Raw genomic sequence first — 19,903 nt, forward strand, 5'->3', positions numbered from 1 at the left:
ACAAAAAACAAAAACAAATCTAAATTTATAAGTGATAAAAATAAGTGGAACTGATGTATCGTTATTTTCATGGAAGTGTTCGACTGAGCTTCAGTCTATGGTTCCCCCCTCGCCAAACTTTCACAAGAAACACTCGTCTAGCTGGAAACACTATCAATAATTCCTCCCACTCTTTATTTGTGCCTAAACCTAAACGTAGATTCCATGAACAAAGCTTCTTTCTTAGAACTGCACGCCTGTGGAATTGTCTTCCGTTTTCCTGCTTTCCGGCTGACTACAATATGGTTGTCTTCAAGTCTAACGTAAATAAGTTCTTGATGAGCCGTTCCATATAAGTTATCAAATTTACCGAATTTTCATTACTAATGATTACTATATTGTCCAATTTCTACTGTACACTCTTTAACCCTTATCCTTGGGTGGCTTCTTGGCCTTGATAATGTGGTGATGCCTGTGTAAAAGAAAAAAGTGGAATGGCTAATGCGTCGGACTGTAGTATGTATGGTCTAGAGTTCGATTCCTAGAAACACTCAAGCTACGCTGACGAGAGGTAGTTACCTTGAAACACGCGTGTACATAGATTACCATTTTAAAAATAAATAAAATGTTATATACGTCCAAATAAATTATGGGCGACTTTCTAAGTAAATAAAAATGAGCTTCGAGGCGAAGCCACTATTTAACCGTATTTATCTTTAAAAAAAAAAAATAATATAAATATAATTTTTTATTGAACGATAAATTTCTTAAGAGAATTTTCAGCATCAGTGCTGAGTGTGAAAACTCAGGGCTGAGTGTGAAAACCGTTGTGTTCCAGAAAATGACATCTAATAAAAACATGTACAAAAAAATTAAAAAACAGACATAATTGATAAGCATTATGAATTAATCCTTAATTGAAACTATAATTAAACAATACTTTTGAAAGTACACTTTATAATTTGAATATAAAATGATTGCTTATTCAATGTATCTTATTTGTAATTCTGTCTCAGTTTAAATCTTAATTTCTAAATACATACTCATTTAATTACTACATGCAACATAGTATCAAATATCTTTGATTTTGAAGCTGACAAAATTAAATTAACATCACTTTAATTTGCCTTGTTTTTGCTTGACTATGAATAGAGGGGGTAAGTAATAGCTTTTACCTTGGGAATTATGAAGTATGAACATAAGCTGAAAATCAACCTAACAATTCATACTCATGAGAGAATCTTGTAATACAATTTAGAACCTAAGTGATTATTAGAAAAATGTCCTTACAACAGAATTAATACACTTAGTGAATAGTTTTTAGCTTCATTTAGAAATTGCATCACAGCGATACATGAAGAGGTGTGCTGCTAATCGTCTTCTAGTTAGAGCTTCACCAGAGGATAGAGAAAGTGGTTCAATTTTACAGCTGGTTCACTTTAATGATAAATCTTTATGATAATAATGATAAATCATTATCATATAAACAATATTCCATCACAGTTATTTCATTTATAATATGTTTTAGAATACTGATTAAATTCTTCTATATTCTTGTACATTTTAGCTCTTTTCGGTTCTTGTTGTCCTCAAGCAACTATTAACTAAATTACCTCCCTTAGATCCTAATGATAGTCCAAGAATTCCCCTGTCCTATCAAATATTTGCAAGTCACACATAGAATTAACAATGAGAAACAAAAGCAAATCTTTATATTAAATCAATGCTGAATTTATTACTTAAAAAATAAGAACACTAGATTGTCACATATATAAATTGAAAATTGAGAATCATAAAAATGAGAAAATAAGAATAAAAATTGTAATTTCAGGTTCAGGGCTTGGAGAGAGAGAGAACTTCTTCATTCTTGCACAATGCCAGGTGCGTCTTCTAGTTTTTAATGAAGATGGATATAAACATCTGAGTTTTCATCTGATACATTTTTATGCTGATCATAACATTATTGTCATCGGAAACAGAGAAAATAATATCTTTTTAATTAACTCATTTGCTTGTTGCATATTTTGAAAATTTCCAGGAAATGATAACTTCTACTCAGATGCAATGATAGATATTTACGTTAAGTGAGGTTTCCTTTCAGTTTAATATTCTTAAAAGCTTTTTACTTAAATGAAGCAAACAAATAAGTTCTATGAACGTGTACCTCCACACAAAAGCCACTTATAATTAAACTTCATATTTATCAAATTGATATCCTGCCTCTGAGAAACATTTAAGTTTAGGGAAACTATTTGCTAATGAATTAAAAATGACAATATCTTTATTTTTTTTATTACATTTTCACCCCAAACAAGGCACATCGTTACTTTGATGTAGGGGACTACTATCAGGTACATAAGCTACATGGGTACTATGTAGGGAGTTAGGCAGCAAGGTGTCGATTCACGTTACATTTGAACTTCTGCCTGTCAGTACAGTTGGGGAAGCAGGGACCTGGAAGGGAATTCCAAAGTCTAGCTGTTCTGAGGAAGAAACTACTGGAGTAGAAGGTTCTCTTACATCTAGGGATCTCTACTGTGAAGGGGTGGGATTTAGCTGCTCGTCGGATTTGTCGGGGGGTATTTACATCGAGGGGGTACAAGTGCTTGCAGTTCGTCAGAGCATTCACCGTTAAAGTACTTGTAGAACAGGCAGAGGGATGCAACATTTAGTCGATGGGACAGAGGCTGAAGCTTAGATGACAGTTCAGGAACTATCAGGTTGGCGACTCTCTTTTGAACCTTGTCTAGGAGCGAGAGACTAGTAGCAGATGCACCAGCCCAAATATGACAACAATACTCCATACATGGCCGAATGGTGGCCTTGTAGAGGTATAGGATACTTTCGGGCAGTAGTAGCTTTCTCTCATGGTAGAGAGAACCTACCGTCTTCGCAGCGGTCCTGGCAATGCTCTCAATTTAATTATTCCAACTCGTGTTTCCTGTGAACATTACACTGAGGAGTTTAAAAGATGTTCTTTGGCAATTACTATTAGTGGTAGAGAAGGTTTCTTGTAATTATTGAAGGAAAAATGCAAGAGAGCTATATGCTCAGTCCGTTAAATCCAGAGTAGCTGAGCAGCGGCTTGGTTCCTACCAGTTTTCGCAAATAGCAAACAGGATCCTGAACAGAAGTGTGCATTCTATCCCAACCATCATCAATGGACCTGAGGTCATCTCGTCAGCATCAGACAAGGCCAAATTATTTGCCAAGAACTTTGCTGCTAATTCTATCCTATGCGACCAAGACCATCAACTCCCTGTATTTCCTCCCATAACAGATAACACGTTATGCAACATACAAATATCTGTGTATAAGGTTGCCAAGCTAATCAAGACACTTGATTCCAGTAAAGCAACTGACCCTGACGGCATTCCAATTATAGTGCTGAAAAGTTTCAATCAGAACTTGCCCCTATACTTACAAAACTCTTTAAGCATTGCCTTAAGGAGAAGTGCTTCTCAACATCCTGGAAAACCTCTTCAGTATGCCCTGTATTTAAGAACTCAGGTGATAAGTCATCTCCCACTCAGTACAGACCAATAAGTCTCCTGTGTGTCATGAGTAAGTTGCTGGAATCCATATTAAATAGAGAAGTAATCAACCACTTCAGCAGAAATAACCTTCTTAGTGACATGCAATATGGTTTCCATTCTGCCAGATCTACAGTAAATGAGCTAACGGTTATATCTCATAGGATTAGTGAATCTCTCGGCAAAGGCTTCCTTTCTAGGGCAATTGCTCTTGACATATAAAAGGTCTTCGATAAGGTATTGCATGAGGGCCTACTTCACAAGATTTCCAGCTAAGGTATAACTGGAAATGTTTTCTCAATCATTAAATCATTTCTCTCATAAGAGTAGTGGTTGATGGGCAGAAATCAGAGGTTCACAGTATTAAGCTCAGGTGTCCATCCTAGGCCCAACTCTCTTCCTGATATACATCAATGATCTCTCAAAACACGTACTTAAATCATTCGTTGACATCTATGCTGATGACACCACCATCTATGACAACACATCAAAGACTGTAAATGACAAAGTTCTCTCTGATTCTCTCTCCTCTGATCTTGAGCGCGTGGTACAGTGGGGGAAGAGGTGGCTGGTTACTTGTAATGCATCTAACACCAAGCTCCTATCTTTGCATCATCAACACTCTGATCCCCATCTGGTATCAATTGAAATGGATGTTAAGTTGTCTCCCTTTATATTGGCATTAATATGCATATAATTTGTTAAGTTATCTCCCTTATAAAAAGGTAGAGATAACGAACTCTTTTTTAAAAAAGATGGCGTCGTAATGTTTATGTGTTTGTTAACCATTAAACTCTAATCGTGAGTGTGTTGCATATTTATTCAATTAATGTATTAGCTGGCGTAATAAATTATATATATTGTTTATATATATACCGTCGGAGTTGGATTATTTTACTGGTTTTTCATGGTAGCAGAGCGGAGTTGCGAGCGAAAACGATCTGCAGAACAATAATTGAAGTTTTTTTTAACGAACGACCACAAAGAGGAAATGGCCGTTAACTACAAAAATCCCCCTAGATTTGATGAGAACGACTACCCATGCTGGAAAAATGAAATAAAGATTTGGACAATGATGACGGATTTGCCAAAGAACAAACAGGCATTGGCTGTTAGCCTTTCACTTAACGGAAATGCAAAACGGGCAGCTATGGGAATTGAAGTGGAAGAACTCAACACAGACGAAGGTATGTCGAATCTTATTAATGTATTAGACAATTTGTTTTTAAAGGATTCTCTAGACTCTATGTACGAGGCTTACCAAAACTTTGATAAATTCTAGCGGCCTGAAAACATGAGTATCTCTGAATATATTATAGAATTCGACCAGAGATATCTCAAAAGTACCAAGTTTGAAATGATTTTGCCGGATGCCGTCCTAGCTTTTAAACTATTAGATAAGTCAGGCCTGGATTATCAACAGCGCCAACTCGCATTGACAGCGTGTGCTTCGTCAGAATTGAAATATAAAAACATGAAGTCCGCATTAAAACGTATATTTGGAGAATCAAATGTTATACCTTCTAATGAGGAGCCTATTGTAAAGCAGGAAACCGCTTTATATGCAACAACATCAAGGAAACAAAAATCCCGTAACTTTCCTAGATCAGATACGGGAAAATCTAATAGATTTAGAAACGGGAACCCTACTAACAGATATGGGAAAGTTACTAAATGTTCTATTTGCCAGAGCGTTTTGCATTGGTGGAGAGAGTGCCCCCACAAAAGTGAAGCTGTTAGGTTAACCGAAACAGACGAATTGGAGCATAAAGAAATAGAAATGGAAGAGTGTAACATCACACTTCTCTCACACAATGAATATTCTCCAAGTAAAATTTTTTTAGTTGAGTCATTGAACATGACAGTGATTGACACAGCTTGTACTCGGACCGTTTGTGGCCAAAGATGGTTGGATGAATATAAAAAGAATATCAACCAAAAAGATATTATTATTAAGAGAAGTAATAGACCCTTCCGATTTGGCAACGGAAAAATTATAAACTCCTCTACCCAGGTAACTCTACCAGCGATAATAGGTTCCACTAGGTGTAATATAAGTGCTGAGGTAATTCAAGCTGATATTCCTCTGCTTTTGAGTAAAGCTTCGTTGAAGAGGGCTGGAGCTGTTCTGGATCTTAATTCAGACAAAGCAGTCATGTTTGGGAAGCCAGTGGACCTACAATTTACATCTAGTGGACATTACTGTGTAGATATTCTTGGTAGTGGTCATCATACAAGAAACTCCCATTCCGATGTACTAATTGTTGATAACATGACCAATAAAGAAAAAATAAAGAGTTTAGAAAAACTGCACAGGCAGTTTGGAAATGCCTCAGCTGAGAAATTAAAACTGCTATTAAAGTCTGCTGGCTAAGATGTTGTGGAGGTCGCTAAAATTTTGGAAAAAATTGTAGCCAATTGTGAAATATGTAGGAAGTATAGAAAACCTGCACCAAGACCAGTTGTTGGTTTTTCCTTAGCTAATGACTACAACCATACTGTAGCCATGGATCTTCATCAACTCGAACCTAACCTATGGTATTTGCATATCATAGATGAATTTTCCCGGTTCAGTGCGGGTTGCATCACTAACACTAAGCAGTCATCTAAAATTGTAAAAAAATCCATTCAATGCTGGATTAGTATCCATGGAGCACCTAAACGAATGTTCAGTGATCTTAGAGGTGAGTTCAACAATGCTGAAATGAAAGATATGGCTGAAAATTTTAACATAGACATCTCTACCACTGCTGCATATTCACCCTGGAGTAATGGTCTATTGGAACGACACAATCAGATACTAACTGAAATATTATTGAAGTTGAGGTCCGACTACACTCTGGGTTGGGAAACAGCACTAAATTGGGCCATTATGGCAAAGAATTCGTTACAAAACGTACATGGATATAGCTCTTATCAGATAGTTTTTGGAAGAAATCCAAACATTCCCACGATCCTTATTGATAAACCACCTGCACTAGAAGGGACCACCACAAGTGAAGTTGTAAAAAGCAACATAAATGGATTGTATGCTGCAAGACAGGCTTTTATCAAAGCCGAATCATCTGAGAAAATTAGGAGGGCCTTAAGGAAACAAACGCGCCCCACACCTGATCTCTGCTCACTGGGGGATAAAGTTTATTACAAAAGACCAGACAATCAAGAATGGAGGGGTCCAGGTGTTGTCATTGGTCAGGATGGTCCTGTGGTATTTGTCAGACATGGTGGAATGCTTGTGAGAGTACATAAATGCAGATTGCGTTTGTGTAACTCACCACTTGCGGATGTAAACTCTAATGAAATTTCAGTAGCATCAAAAACCTCTGATAGCCAGGACTATAATTATGAAACATCTGATGAGGAATATACTGAAACAGCTGAGGTTGGGACAAAAAATGACTCACAACCCGATCCTATAGCCAAGATAAAGCCTGGTAACATCATCACATACAACCAAAAGGGAAGCAATGGGCAAATACAGGCGGAAATAATAAGTCGGGCTGGAAAAGCCTACGGCAGAAACAAACATTGGTTTAATGTGAAAATCCAAAGTCCAGTAAACTTGGAGAATGAAGAGATGTCGGTAAATTTAAGTAAAGTCACGGATCTTAATGTGGCAGAACCACTGATAGGACCCACAGAAGGAGACACTATAATGATGGTGGCAGGTAGAGAATTCGATGAGGCCAAGAAAAGAGAACTTGACAGCTGGAAACAAAACAATGTTTTTACTGAAATAGATGATGCAGGACAGAAATGCATATCTACATGCTGGGTATGTAGTTTAAAAAACACACCTAATGGGGTTATGCAAAAAGCAAGGCTGGTCGCTAGAGGTTTTGAAGAACCCAAGAATGACATTCAAAAGGATTCACCAACCTGTGCTCATGAATCCTTAAGACTTATTATGGCATTAACAGCCCAAAATCAATGGAGTCTACACTCCATAGACATAAAAACTGCCTTTTTGCAGGGTCACACTATGGATAGGGAAGTATACATCAGACCACCCAAAGAAGCTTTCAGTGACAAGATATGGCAGCTAAATAAGTGCATCTATGGACTGAGTGATGCTTCTCTGCAGTGGTATAATAAAGTGAAATCAGTTATGATTGAAAATGGCGGTGTAATATCTCAAATGGACCCTACAGTTTTCTACTGGATTAGTAAATCTGGTAACCTAGCTGGAGTTTTGGCGTGTCATGTAGATGACTTCATTTGGTCAGGGGACCAGACATTCAACAATACCATCAGCAAAATACGCAGCGCATTTAAAATTGGAAAAGAGGATAGTAAGGCCTTCAAATACTGTGGAATTGAGCTTAATTGCTATGGTCCAGAAATATTAATAAACCAAAACAAATATACCAACAGTATATCATCCATTCCAATAGATTGTTCAAGGACCATGGAAAAAGAATCACCGCTAACAGAAATTGAGATAAATTCACTCAGATCCAAGATTAGCCAATTGTTGTGGTTAGCGCATCAGAGCCGACCGAACTTATTATTTGATGTCTGTAGTCTAGCGACTAATATTAACCATAGCACCATAAAGGACCTGATAACTGCCAACAAAATTATTGGAAAAGCTAAGGCATCCAAGCTATCATTGAAGTATCAACATCTTGGTGACATTGATCAGTTACGTTTGGTGATATTTAGTGATGCCGCTTTGGGAAATCTTCCTGATGGTGGAAGTCAGGGGGGTTATGTTATATTCCTCACTGGGACATCTGGGAAAGTCTCACCAATCTGGTGGAACTCAAAGAAAATCAGACGGATTGTCCACAGTACCTTAGCTGCAGAAACAATTTCAATGTCTGAAGCTATTGATATGGCTGTCTTCATCTCCACCCTGTTTGGTGAATTGACAACAGGAAGAACAAATCCCAAGAGTCTACCTATAATTTGTGTCACTGATTGTAAATCTCTCTATGAAGCAGTCAAATCAACAAAATCTGTCAAAGAAAAACGATTACGGATCGAAATCAGTGGTATTAAGGAACTTGTGGAAAATGGACAGATTGAGAAGTTCCAATGGCAAGAGACAGGAAGACAATTGGCAGACTGCCTCACTAAACGGGGTGCATCCCCTTGGTTATTGAGAAGCGTCTTACAACAAGGCAGTTTGAATGATTGAAATTAAAAAAAAAAAAGAAAAAAAAAACTTTTAAAGATGAGTTTGTTAAGTTGTCTCCCTTTATATTGGCATTAATATGCATATAATTTGTTAAGTTATCTCCCTTATAAAAAGGCAGAGTTAACGAACTCTTTTTTTAAAAAGATGGCGTTGTAATGTTTATGTGTTTGTTAACTGTTAAACTCTAATCGTGAGTGTGTTGCATATTTATTCAATTAATGTATTAGCTGCCGTAATAAATTATATATATACTGTTTATATATATACCATCGGAGTTGGATTATTTTACTGGTTTTTCAATGGATGGCTCTCGTCTAAGGGAAGTTTCATGTTTTGATAAGCTTCTGGGCTTGACCATTACTCCTGATCTGAAATGGAACACGTACATCAAGTCAGTTGCCAAGGTCGCTGGAAAAATGGTAGGATCCTTTTACCGCTCCAGAAGATATCTCACTGCTGATGCAATTCTTTACCTATATAAAAGCAAAGTACGTCCAAGGATGTAGTATTGCTGCCACATCTGGGCAGGAGCTGCTAAAAACAGCCTATCCTGCCTTGACAGAGTACAAAATAGGCTTCGTGGTTTAGTGGGTGATGCCCTTTTCTTTTCCCTGCAACCTCTCTCCCACAAGAGAGACGTTGTGAGCCTGTCTTTGTTTTATCGTTACTACCATGGTAAGTGCTCGTCTGAGCTCCAATGTCTGGCCCCCCCTCGCCAATCTTTCACAATAAACACCCACCTAGCTGAAACCACTGTCAAAAATTTACCCCACTCTTTATCTGTGTCAAAACCAAAACGTAGATTCCATGAACAAAGCTTCGTTCTTAGAAATGCACGCCTGTGCAACTCTGTTCTGTTTGCGTATTTTCCACCTGACTATAACTTGGATGTCTTCAAGTCCAACATAAACAAATTCCTGATGAACCGCCCCCTTAACTAAGGCACTTTATCAAATCTCCAATACTAACGATTACTACGATACTATCCAATTGATTACTGTACACGCAACGACCCTTATCCCCGAGTGGCTTCCGGGCCTTGATAAGTGGTGACTACCTTGTTAAAAAAAAACAAAACAAGTTTAGTCTTGGCAGCATTGAATGTGACCATCCATTTTTGTCCCCATTCCACTACAGATTGGAGGTCATCCTCTAGTGTTTCTGCCATTTCTTTAACAAACATTTCTCTTTTAGTGTCATTTTTGCTGCCATTGTTTCGAATGTTTATTTATATTTTCTTCCTACTCCTCCCTTTATTTTAGTCCCTTTTTCTAAAATGTCTTTCAACTTTTGCTTTTATCTTCATTTATCTTTTCCTCTCTATTTTATTAATAGTATATTGAGCGTTTCACAAATGGAATTAGTTTTTGCGTATTCATTTCTTATCTATCCTTTTTATCGTTTTTTTTAATATCTCGCTGCTGGTTTCTCTTACCTGTCTTTTCTTTTCAGCATCTTGAAAAAACACTCATCAAAAAGAAATGTAATTTCAACATTAAACTAAAAGAAAAATTAATATCATTATTTTTTTCTGATTTGCTATTATTTAAAACATGGATATATCATTTAATAACTTCAAACTCTTTTAAAGCATTATTGGTGTAATCTTCTAATATTGTCTGTACCATCTATTTATGAAGACAATATATTCCAATGCATATATTTATTTATTTTCCTTAACAAGCTCCTTCTTATATTCTAACATTATTTGGTGCCTATATTTTAAAAAGATTTATCAGAAAACTCAATGCTCTAAATGTAATAGTTGACAAAAGAAATGCTAATTATGAAGAAAAAAAATTTCAAGAAAGAAGTCGTCAAGTGAGAAAAGAAGCAAAATCACTGTATGGCTGTTGGGCTCTTTTAAATCACACATTTTCCAAAAATCACCAACAATGAACTCTCCAAACTTTTTTCTGCTTATCAGATAATCGTCTTCAGCCCTTCACACAAATTTCAATCATTTATGTTTCTGAATTCTTAAATGAGGATTGATTATTGAAATTATTTGGATTCTTTGAACTACTGTTTTCATTTTGAGTGTTATTTCCACAATATTTTGGTCAATGTAACCTCCGACCTTCTTCAGGTGTATTTGGTCAAACTCGGGAATCTTTCTGTCGAACTCGGGATCTTGTCCTTAAGAACCTCTAGCATAGTGGACAATGTACTTGGTAAATTTTCAGTTGTAAGGTACACTCTTCTGGAGGTTGAAGGTTAAATACTCAGTGAAAGCAACACTTTAAATACAACTGCAAATTACTTAGAACTTCTATTTAGTCTATCTGCCAGAAAGACAGAATGCTAATCCCGTAGATTAAATAAAGGTTCTGCTCAAACAATTTGATAAGGTACATTTGAAGAAGATTAAATGTTACATCGACCAAAACGTTGTGAAAATGACACTCCAGATGAGAGCAGTGGTTTAAAGAATTCAAGCAATATGTATATTCAATCATTTATATGGGCCATCTCCACATGTTACAATTACTAACAATAGTGCATAACCATTATATTGTAATAAATTGATTATTATCACGTGAGAATAAGCATCTTCTCTAATCTAACAATATCTTATTATTATTAAACTCTGTCTGAATCCAACTACACTTTTATTGATGTTTGCTATTTTATGTTCGCGAACTCTCTGATCACATATTTTTAAGATAATCAGTGATAGTAATTAATTAGCACCCAACTCAAAGTCCTTTTCATTTAGGCATGAACTTCAGATATAAACAAAATATTTTTCTTCCAAAGGTTATTATCCTAATTCTTACAAGGTCAACATTGAATATCATTTAATGAGAGATTTTTTACTGTAAATTTAATTTTTGTTTCATTTGTTGAATAATAATAGAAATTTACTGCCTTCAATTTGATAATTTTTCTGTGTCTCTGACGAGATGTCTGATCATCGCAAAATTAGAAATAATAATTATTATAACAACTAATGCATTATAAAGATAGGTGAAAAAAAATATATATAAATTTATAAATTTCAAAAAACTATTCACTTACCTTTGTGTCCAGTAGGACAAAGTAATTGATAAATAGATATTCCACAATGAATTCTATTTAGAGGTTCCAAATTCAATCCCTGGTGTAATAACTTCAGGAAAAATGGATTTACACCGGATATATAAAATTTATGGAATGTAGTATAGTGAATTGGATTAAAAAATAATTCAGTCTGAAATCGCTACTATTTGAATAGAAAAACATGAGTTGTCTTCCCCTGCGACAACTACTACCTGAATCAGCAACTTATTTTGGAAAAAATTCAATATTTATGACTTTTTATTTTTTATTTTTTTTCTGCTATTTTGGATGGCATTTTTCAGACATCCTCAAGATAAAAGCAGAGTTTTCCTGAGTCAACAATATTTGCTTTATGTAAATAATCATAAATCTTGGCTTTTGGTGAAATTGAGCAAAGTCTAATAAAAGAAATCAGAGATATTTTGAACTTGGGCCATTTTAATAGCATTTTTGCGCTTTGGAACAAATCAGAGTTGTCCTGAGACATCTGTTTGTCAATTTTCTATATTGATACCATGAATATAGAAAATAGCATCATAATAATTTAATAAAAACCATTTATAACATCATAAAAATTTAATAAAAACCTAATGTAAAAATTTTGTGAAAATTAGAATACGAGCAGAATAGCACACAATGACAAAAACACTTCTTTTTTCGATTAACAGTAAGGCCCACAAATAAATCGTGCAAAATTTCACATCTTTCTTAAAATAATTTACCTTAATTCAACCGTCAAAGTATTTTTTGATGAGAAAAGATTTGATTAAAACCTGCATATTTTATATTTTACAGATTTTTTAAAATGAATGGTTTGTAACTATTTAAACAATAGGTTTAAAAAAAATATTTTTGTGAGTCCTCTGTGAAAATTTTGGATTGAAATTACCAAACAACAGCATCTTTCATAGGAATGTTGCCTTAAAAAATAATTCAATAAAATCTTTTATTTTGTGATTGGTAAAGTCACGCAAAGAATGCAAGTTACTTTTAACTAATCTATGGTCACATATAACAAATCAGAACTCTATATTCATTATTTATCCTTTTTAAGCAAATGGAAAACTTTTGCTTTTATCTTATGACTTGTACTCCATACCTCAAACTGCATTGCGTTATTGTTAACAACCATTGCCTATAAATTCTAAGACATATAAAACATACGCAGGACCAGAAACTATTAAAAAAATACAATATATTTGAAATAAAAATAAATTATCTTGAAACAATGAATTTTCCATGAGATACCAATCTAACACTAAATAAGTGACAAAATTAAACATTTTTTCTAAAAAAAAAAAACAAAACCAAAAGTGGAAAATAAAACTAATTTCCTTTCGTATTTTGTGCTTCATGGAGTATCTTCACTTAAGATAAGCCTTTCACTCAACAGATTATATCTAACATTTTGCAAGCCAAAATCATTATTTTTATGGAATATTATCCAATCAAATTCTATGCAAAAATATATCTTTAGTTATTGCATCACTAGTACGAAATTATTGGATAAAAGCAACACTCCGCATTCTATTTTAATATTTCATGGTTTGCAATTAAAAAATCTTTAATGTATTTAACTTTAGAAATGTTGATTCCAAAAGTTTCCAATTAGATTTAAAAGTTTAATTTTGATTTTGATGTGGAATATCTTCTTATGTTTGCTACATTTAATAGGGAACTATTTGTCCTTGTATTTTGAGTTTGTTTATTATATAGTTCCAGAAATATAAATTACTAGCACATATTGGACATGAAATGAAAAATAGCAGATCTTACCCTCAGCTGTTACTGGTTGCTTGCAGACCTCAAAAGAATACTCCAGGGAAAGAAATTTGGCTTCAATGAAGAAATGATATTGGACAGTTTGATGCCAAAAACAAACAGTTTTACAAAAGAATCATCAAATTGTTAAAGAACTACTAGTATTAGTGAATCAAGGAGACTATATTAACAAAAATAGTGGAATTTTGCCTAAAATTTATTTCATTAGTTGGTATCGAATCTTATTGAATGAAGTATTAAATGCATTTTACTTCAAGAATTAAACTGTTTAGTGTGAATAAAATTAGTTTTATTTTCTTCAAATTTGACAAATATATTGTGCATTACTCTTGTGGTCCTAGAAAAGGGCCATAAAGAAAGATTCGAACAATAGAAAAAATATATTGTACAAGAATAGATGGTACAACTCTTGCATGAGTCGACCAAGGTTTTGGTGTCTTCATCCATTTTTGACCAGTATATGTAGTTATGCATGAGACTCTTCATCTTGTTTATTCCTGAGTGACTTATATGAAAGTCTATCATTCTCCTTTTTTGTAATTCTTTTGCTGAGGATCCTCTTGCTATATAGTAAGACGTCATCACACATAGAAAACTTGTTCTGTATTGTTGATCTTTAGTTGTGATTTTTCTGTTTTGCAGAACTAATAAATTTATCTCTTTTTGTGCTTTGCATTTAATTTCATGTAGTTGACCAGAAGGTCTCTGACAGTATTTCACATCATGGTTTTAATTTCACTATTGGTACATAAGGAAGCAATTACTGAGTACTCAATAGGTTTACTCTGTTTCAAAACCAACCTTGAAAGTTCATCTGTATGTCCAATATGCTTGGAGAAGAGGTACTCTAGCTTGAAATTGTAATTCAGCAAAATAGTGTGTAGACGAATAGCCTTTTCGACCTAAAGATGGTTAAGAGAGGTCTATGGTCCGTTTGCAGCATAAAAAATCGTCCATATAATTATCAGTTGAACATTGTAACTGAGAAAATAATAACAAGCGCTCTTTCTCGATTTGTGAATATTGCTTTTCTACTGGATGCAGAGATTTTGATGTGTGTGTTATAGGTATTTTACTTCCATCTGGCATTTTATATAAGAAACAGACCCCTGTTCTGTACAAGATCCCATTGCTAGGGTCTATGATGTTTAGTTTTTTGTCATAGTGAGTAAGAAATAGATCTGACATTAGGGTATTTTTATATTTTACCCAATTCTGCCTGACATGCAAATATCCATTTCTATACTTTGTCCTTTTTTAAGTAGCTCATTCAATGGAGCCCGGAGGTTGTGCATACTGGGAATGAATGTCTGGTAATAGTTCGCTATCCCCCAAAAAACTTTCGGTAATATTTTTGGGAGCCGGCGTATCCCTTATAGCTGTGGCCCTTTCAAGGTCCAGTCTTTTACTATTTTTGTTGTTGATGTGTTACAAGTATTTTATTTAATCCATGAAGAAATTATATTTTGCTTCTATTATTTTAAGTCAAAAATCCTGTATTTGAGAGAATACCTTGTGGACATGTTCATGATGTTGATATTTGGTCTCATTCATTATGATAATATCATCTAAGTATGCGATTGCAAAATCAAGGTTGCCCAACATAGTATCCATAATTTCTTAAAATATAGTGGGCACTACTTTGACATCAAAATTTAACCTTTTTAATTTGAATAACCCCTTATAGCTGTTAATACAAAGCAACTTCGAGCTAATTTCCTCAAGTGGAATTTGAAGGTATACATCACTCAGACAGGCTGAGAAAACCTCAGAAAAACTTACTTTTGACTTGAGATTTTCCTTCTCTGTCGTTAGAGTTTCCACTTTTTGAAAAAAAAAGTATTATAGGCAAATCTCACAAATTGAATCGTTACATCTAAAAATCACAAAAAGATTTTATGTATTTCTTTACACGAACACTTTTAATTTGCCATACGTTAAATATTACATTAGTGATTAATTCACTATCAAATTTTATTTTCGACCCAGTCTGTTCTCTTTTGTTGTTTCAGTGGCAATTTTTGAAATCTTTCTTCATTTTCTGGTTGTTTCAATTGGTATTTCCACAGTTGTGTCATAGTTGATTTTAAGGCTTCCGTGTTTATTATTTATCTCTTTTAAGAATAGGAAATGCGTTGAATATGGCTTTGAACGCGTAAAAAAATGATTTACGATTTTCCATGTAGCCTTTTAACAATGTAGATCTTCAGGTCGAACTAAAAAAGATATTTTTACCTTTAACCATGGCAGAAAAAAGTAAAATTCAAGTTCTTCTTTGTCACAATATTTGAGTTTCTCTTTTTGTTTTACTTGGAATTCATCACTTATCAAGGTCTGAAGGCCACTCGAAGATAAGGATTATTGAATGTAAGATGGTAGTGTAGTAAACGTTAATGGTGAAAATCGTGTAGAACTTGATTATATATGGGGAAGGTTCAACAAGAACTTGTTTACATTGGATTTGAACCGGGAAGCAAACCAGTGAAACAGTGTTCCACAGGCGGGTAGTTTTGGGGAAAAAAGCTTTGTTCACGTAATCTCATTTAGATGTAGGCACAGATAGAGAATAGGGGAAATCGTTTATAGTGGTTGTAGCTAGTCGAGTGTTTTTTGTGAAAGTTTGTCAAAGGAGGAACCATAGATTGGAGTTCAGTTCAACACATCATAAAAATAACGATAGAGCAGAAACAGATTCACAACATCTCTTCTGTGGGAAAGGAGTTGTAGGGAAGAGAAGAGGTCATCACCTACTAGGTTTTGAACTCTATCAAGGCAGGATAGAGCGTGCCAAGCAGCTCCTATCCAGATTTGGCAAAAGTACTCTATTTTAGGACGTACCTGGCTCTTATACAGATAGAGGATTGTATCGGCAGTGAGATACTTACAGGAGCAGTAGAGTGATCCAAACATTTTTTTAGCAATCTTGGCAACAGATTTGATGTATGTGTTCTATTTCAGATCAGGATTGAAGGTCAATCCTAGAAGCTTGTCAAGACATGGAACTTTCCCAAGACGAGAGCCATTCATTTTAGTAGTCAAAGCGATTATAATGAAAGAAGAGAAGGTTGGTTTTTGATGTATTAAAATCACCCGGCCATCTCCCAATATGAGAGCCATTCATTTTAGTAGGGGTGTGATGGTAGTCAAAGCGATTATAATGAAAGAAGAGAAGGTTGGTTTTTGATGCATTAAAATTAACCAGCCATCTTTTTCCCCATTGCATCATGTTATCAAGATCAGAGGAGAGAGAATCAAAAAGATTTTGGTCATTGCTGGCCTTTGAAGTGTTACCATAGATTTTCGTATTGTCTCCATAAATATCTTCGAATGATCTAAGAATGTGATTTCGGGGATCATTGGTAAATATCAGGACGAAAGTTGGACACAGGATAAAACCTTGAGGGACGCTAGCATTAATACTATGAGTTTTGACATCTGTTCATCAACGACTACTCTTAAAATCCTATCAAAGAGAAAGGACTTAATAATTGAGAGGGCATTTCCAGCTATTTCATAACTCTTGTGAAGTAGACCTTTATGTCATACTCTATCAAAAGCTTTTGATATGTCAAGAGCAATTGCCCAAGAAACAATCCCCCATCGAGAGATTCACTAATCCAGTGTGATAATATGCTTAGTAAATAAGCTGTAGATCTCACAGAATTGAAACCATATTGCATGTCACTGAGGAGGTTATTTTTGCTGAGGTGGTTAACCACTTCTCTGTTTATCACAGGTTCCAGCAATTTACTCATGATGCATATGAGACTGATTGGTCTGTAGTGACAAAAAGCACAAAGGAAGAAAAGTGAAAACTGAGAAGTCACTTTTTAATTTAAACAAAAATAATCAACTCATGGATTTTTTGTCTTATAACTTTTTACCTATTGAACAATCTTATTATATTTGCTTTATTTTTGTTTTTACTATTATTTTTTCAGAGGTTTCTAAAAGAAAAAAATCCTTCAGAATCTTGCAGAGTTCAGTGCAACATTCAGAATTACTTCCTGGTTCTTAAAACGTTTACTTGTCCGGTTGTACGGGACCAACTCTATTAATGATTCATTGTTAGAGTGTTTGGAACACTATCTTGCTCGTTTAAATGCTTCATTGCATTATTGTTGTTGAATACCACGTTTTTAGTTTGAATACCTTGTTGTCAGGCGTTGTGACCCTAAAGATGGTTATAAAGAAAGACTTGAACAATGTGTTTAGGTAGAAAAGAATATATTGCACAAGAAAGTGAATGCAAAGAAGAAATTGACATTTTCCGACTATTAGGCAGTCTGTACTCATGCGTTAAGTCGTGATAATTCCCCACAAGAGTATTAACTCAAGGTGATTAGAAAAGTCCATTACAATTGAATGGGTCAGTCTCAATTACATAAAAGAACAAGACGAATGATGACACCTTTTCCTTTTAAAATAAAGTATAAAATCCTGTACACTCAAGTATTATGAATGTTAATATAACAACAAAACAAAACGTACAATGGCTACCCAACAGGCTATTGTTCTATTAAAACACTTGATTTACATTTTTTATTTGATTTCTGATGAACCTGTTTATGCTGGAAGATGCTAAATCCAATTTTAACAAGTTTAGAATAAGAAAATATAAGTCACTGTTTGAATATGTCTGGGATCAACCTCAAATTAAAAAAAAATGAATAAAAGATTACATTGATTTGTTGGATTCATTTTTGTTTTTCCCCCTTTATTTCCACTTTTCAATTCCTTTGGGTCATTACAAGATGGAGTGTGGACAAAAGATTATTTTCAGCAAATCATGATCTAGGACTGAGATCATGACTGCTATTGTCTTAAAGGAAAGAACTTAGGTGACTTGAGATCATCCTGATTTAATCTTTTTCATTGACATTTTGAAACGATCCTCGGAAAAAGAAAGATAGAAGAATTAAAAGCTTTTTCTTTTTAAAACACGTTTTGTTTTAAAACGAAATGGAAACAAATATGACAGAGAATATGTATATAACATGAATATATGATGTAAAAAAGGTAAAATGTTTAGATAAACATGGGAAAATGTTGATTAAATGTGAAGCATTTGGAAGAAATAAAAAAGGAAAGTAGATAAAGAAAAGGAAGGCTGTTGCAAAGATGAAGATAGATATAATAAGTCTATAATGAAAGAAAAGAATATTAGAAATATTGATTGATGAAAACGAACCGTATACGCAATAAGTAAGAGAAATAAGTACAAAACAATAATCATCATCTATTGTTAAAGAAAAAATGCTCGCGAAAAGATAATTTTGCACAGAATGTGATTATAACAGAAGAATATATTAGGGAATGATTCTTTTGCCGTTTCTTATTTCCCATGAGTTTTTGTTAGCGAAAGATCACATGTAAATAAGAATGGGTTTAGACAAGGTTTTATATATCTATTCTTGAGTAATGAATTCAAAATAATGACAGAGGCTAGAACTTGAAATACTCTTTTTATATGTATAAGCTGTTGCGTTGTTAATACATATAATAGAAGACAAAGAGAAAGAATAGTTAGATATAAAAGATAAAGTCGTAAAGAGAAATGAGGAAAAATGTTCAAGGGGAAAATCCTATTTAAAACATTACGAAGATTGAATATTAATATTTTAATAAACAACTATAAAATCATGACTAAATCAGGTACATTTTCTTTAAAAAGAGAAAAAAAAATACCAAGCGTGAATCCTCTCAGATCTATTACATTATAAGATTCTATTATGTATTATCCCTTAGTAAGATTACCACTGTTCGTTTTTAATCCCATTTTAATACTGTAGAAATAAAAGGTATCTTATGTTTAGTAACAATGGTGTTGTTTACTTTTTCCTCTCTCAATTAGAGGGACTTTTTGTCTCGAATGCAGAATCAGAAGGACGGCTGACCTCAACTAATGATTATGGTCACCTCAATCTCACTCATTATAATCGGCCATGGTAGCATCTTGAGACACTTAAAACAAATCATGCTTCCAAAATATATAGAGACTCTAACATGTTTTCATTATTGTTATCATGAATTTCTTGCTAGAACTGTGTTTATTGTGGCAAAAAAAGTGTATGTCCATAGTCAAGTTTATAATCGATAAAATGAAAAATAAAAATATGTAATAAAAATCAAGAACGACCGAATTGAATTAACTGATTTCGAAAATGTATGAATTATTTCGAATAGCACTGTTTGTTCGTTTTAATACCTCAGCTCATTTTTATTTGTATAAATTTGTCATGTTTTTAATAAAGTACATCGAGACCAACTGGGTTAAAATCCAATACTTCATAAGTCATGCAGTCAACAATTTTGCCTTATTTGATTAATATTTATTTTAAATCAGGAATGAAAAAGTTAAAACATAATAAATACACTTATTAAAAAATAAATACACTTATTATTTTTAAAGTTATTGCAATAC

The 19,903-nt window shown here is 34.0% G+C and overlaps 1 protein-coding gene across 1 annotated transcript in view; it reads left to right on the forward strand.

Moving 5' to 3' along the window:
* Positions 1-6,177: 6,177 nt before the first annotated feature.
* The window catches only part of LOC145297879 (uncharacterized), a 28,921-nt gene continuing 15,195 nt past the window's right edge, over positions 6,178-19,903 (forward strand). The window contains exon 1 of the mRNA XM_080144205.1: positions 6,178-8,372. Within this exon, the coding sequence (XP_080000331.1) occupies positions 6,178-8,372 (2,195 nt within the window). The remainder of the gene's footprint in view (positions 8,373-19,903) is intronic.

Source organism: Euprymna scolopes, chromosome 18, assembly GCF_053919585.1.
Source record: "Euprymna scolopes isolate OS-2025 chromosome 18, ASM5391958v1, whole genome shotgun sequence".
NCBI classification, from domain to species: Eukaryota; Metazoa; Mollusca; class Cephalopoda; order Sepiida; family Sepiolidae; genus Euprymna; species Euprymna scolopes.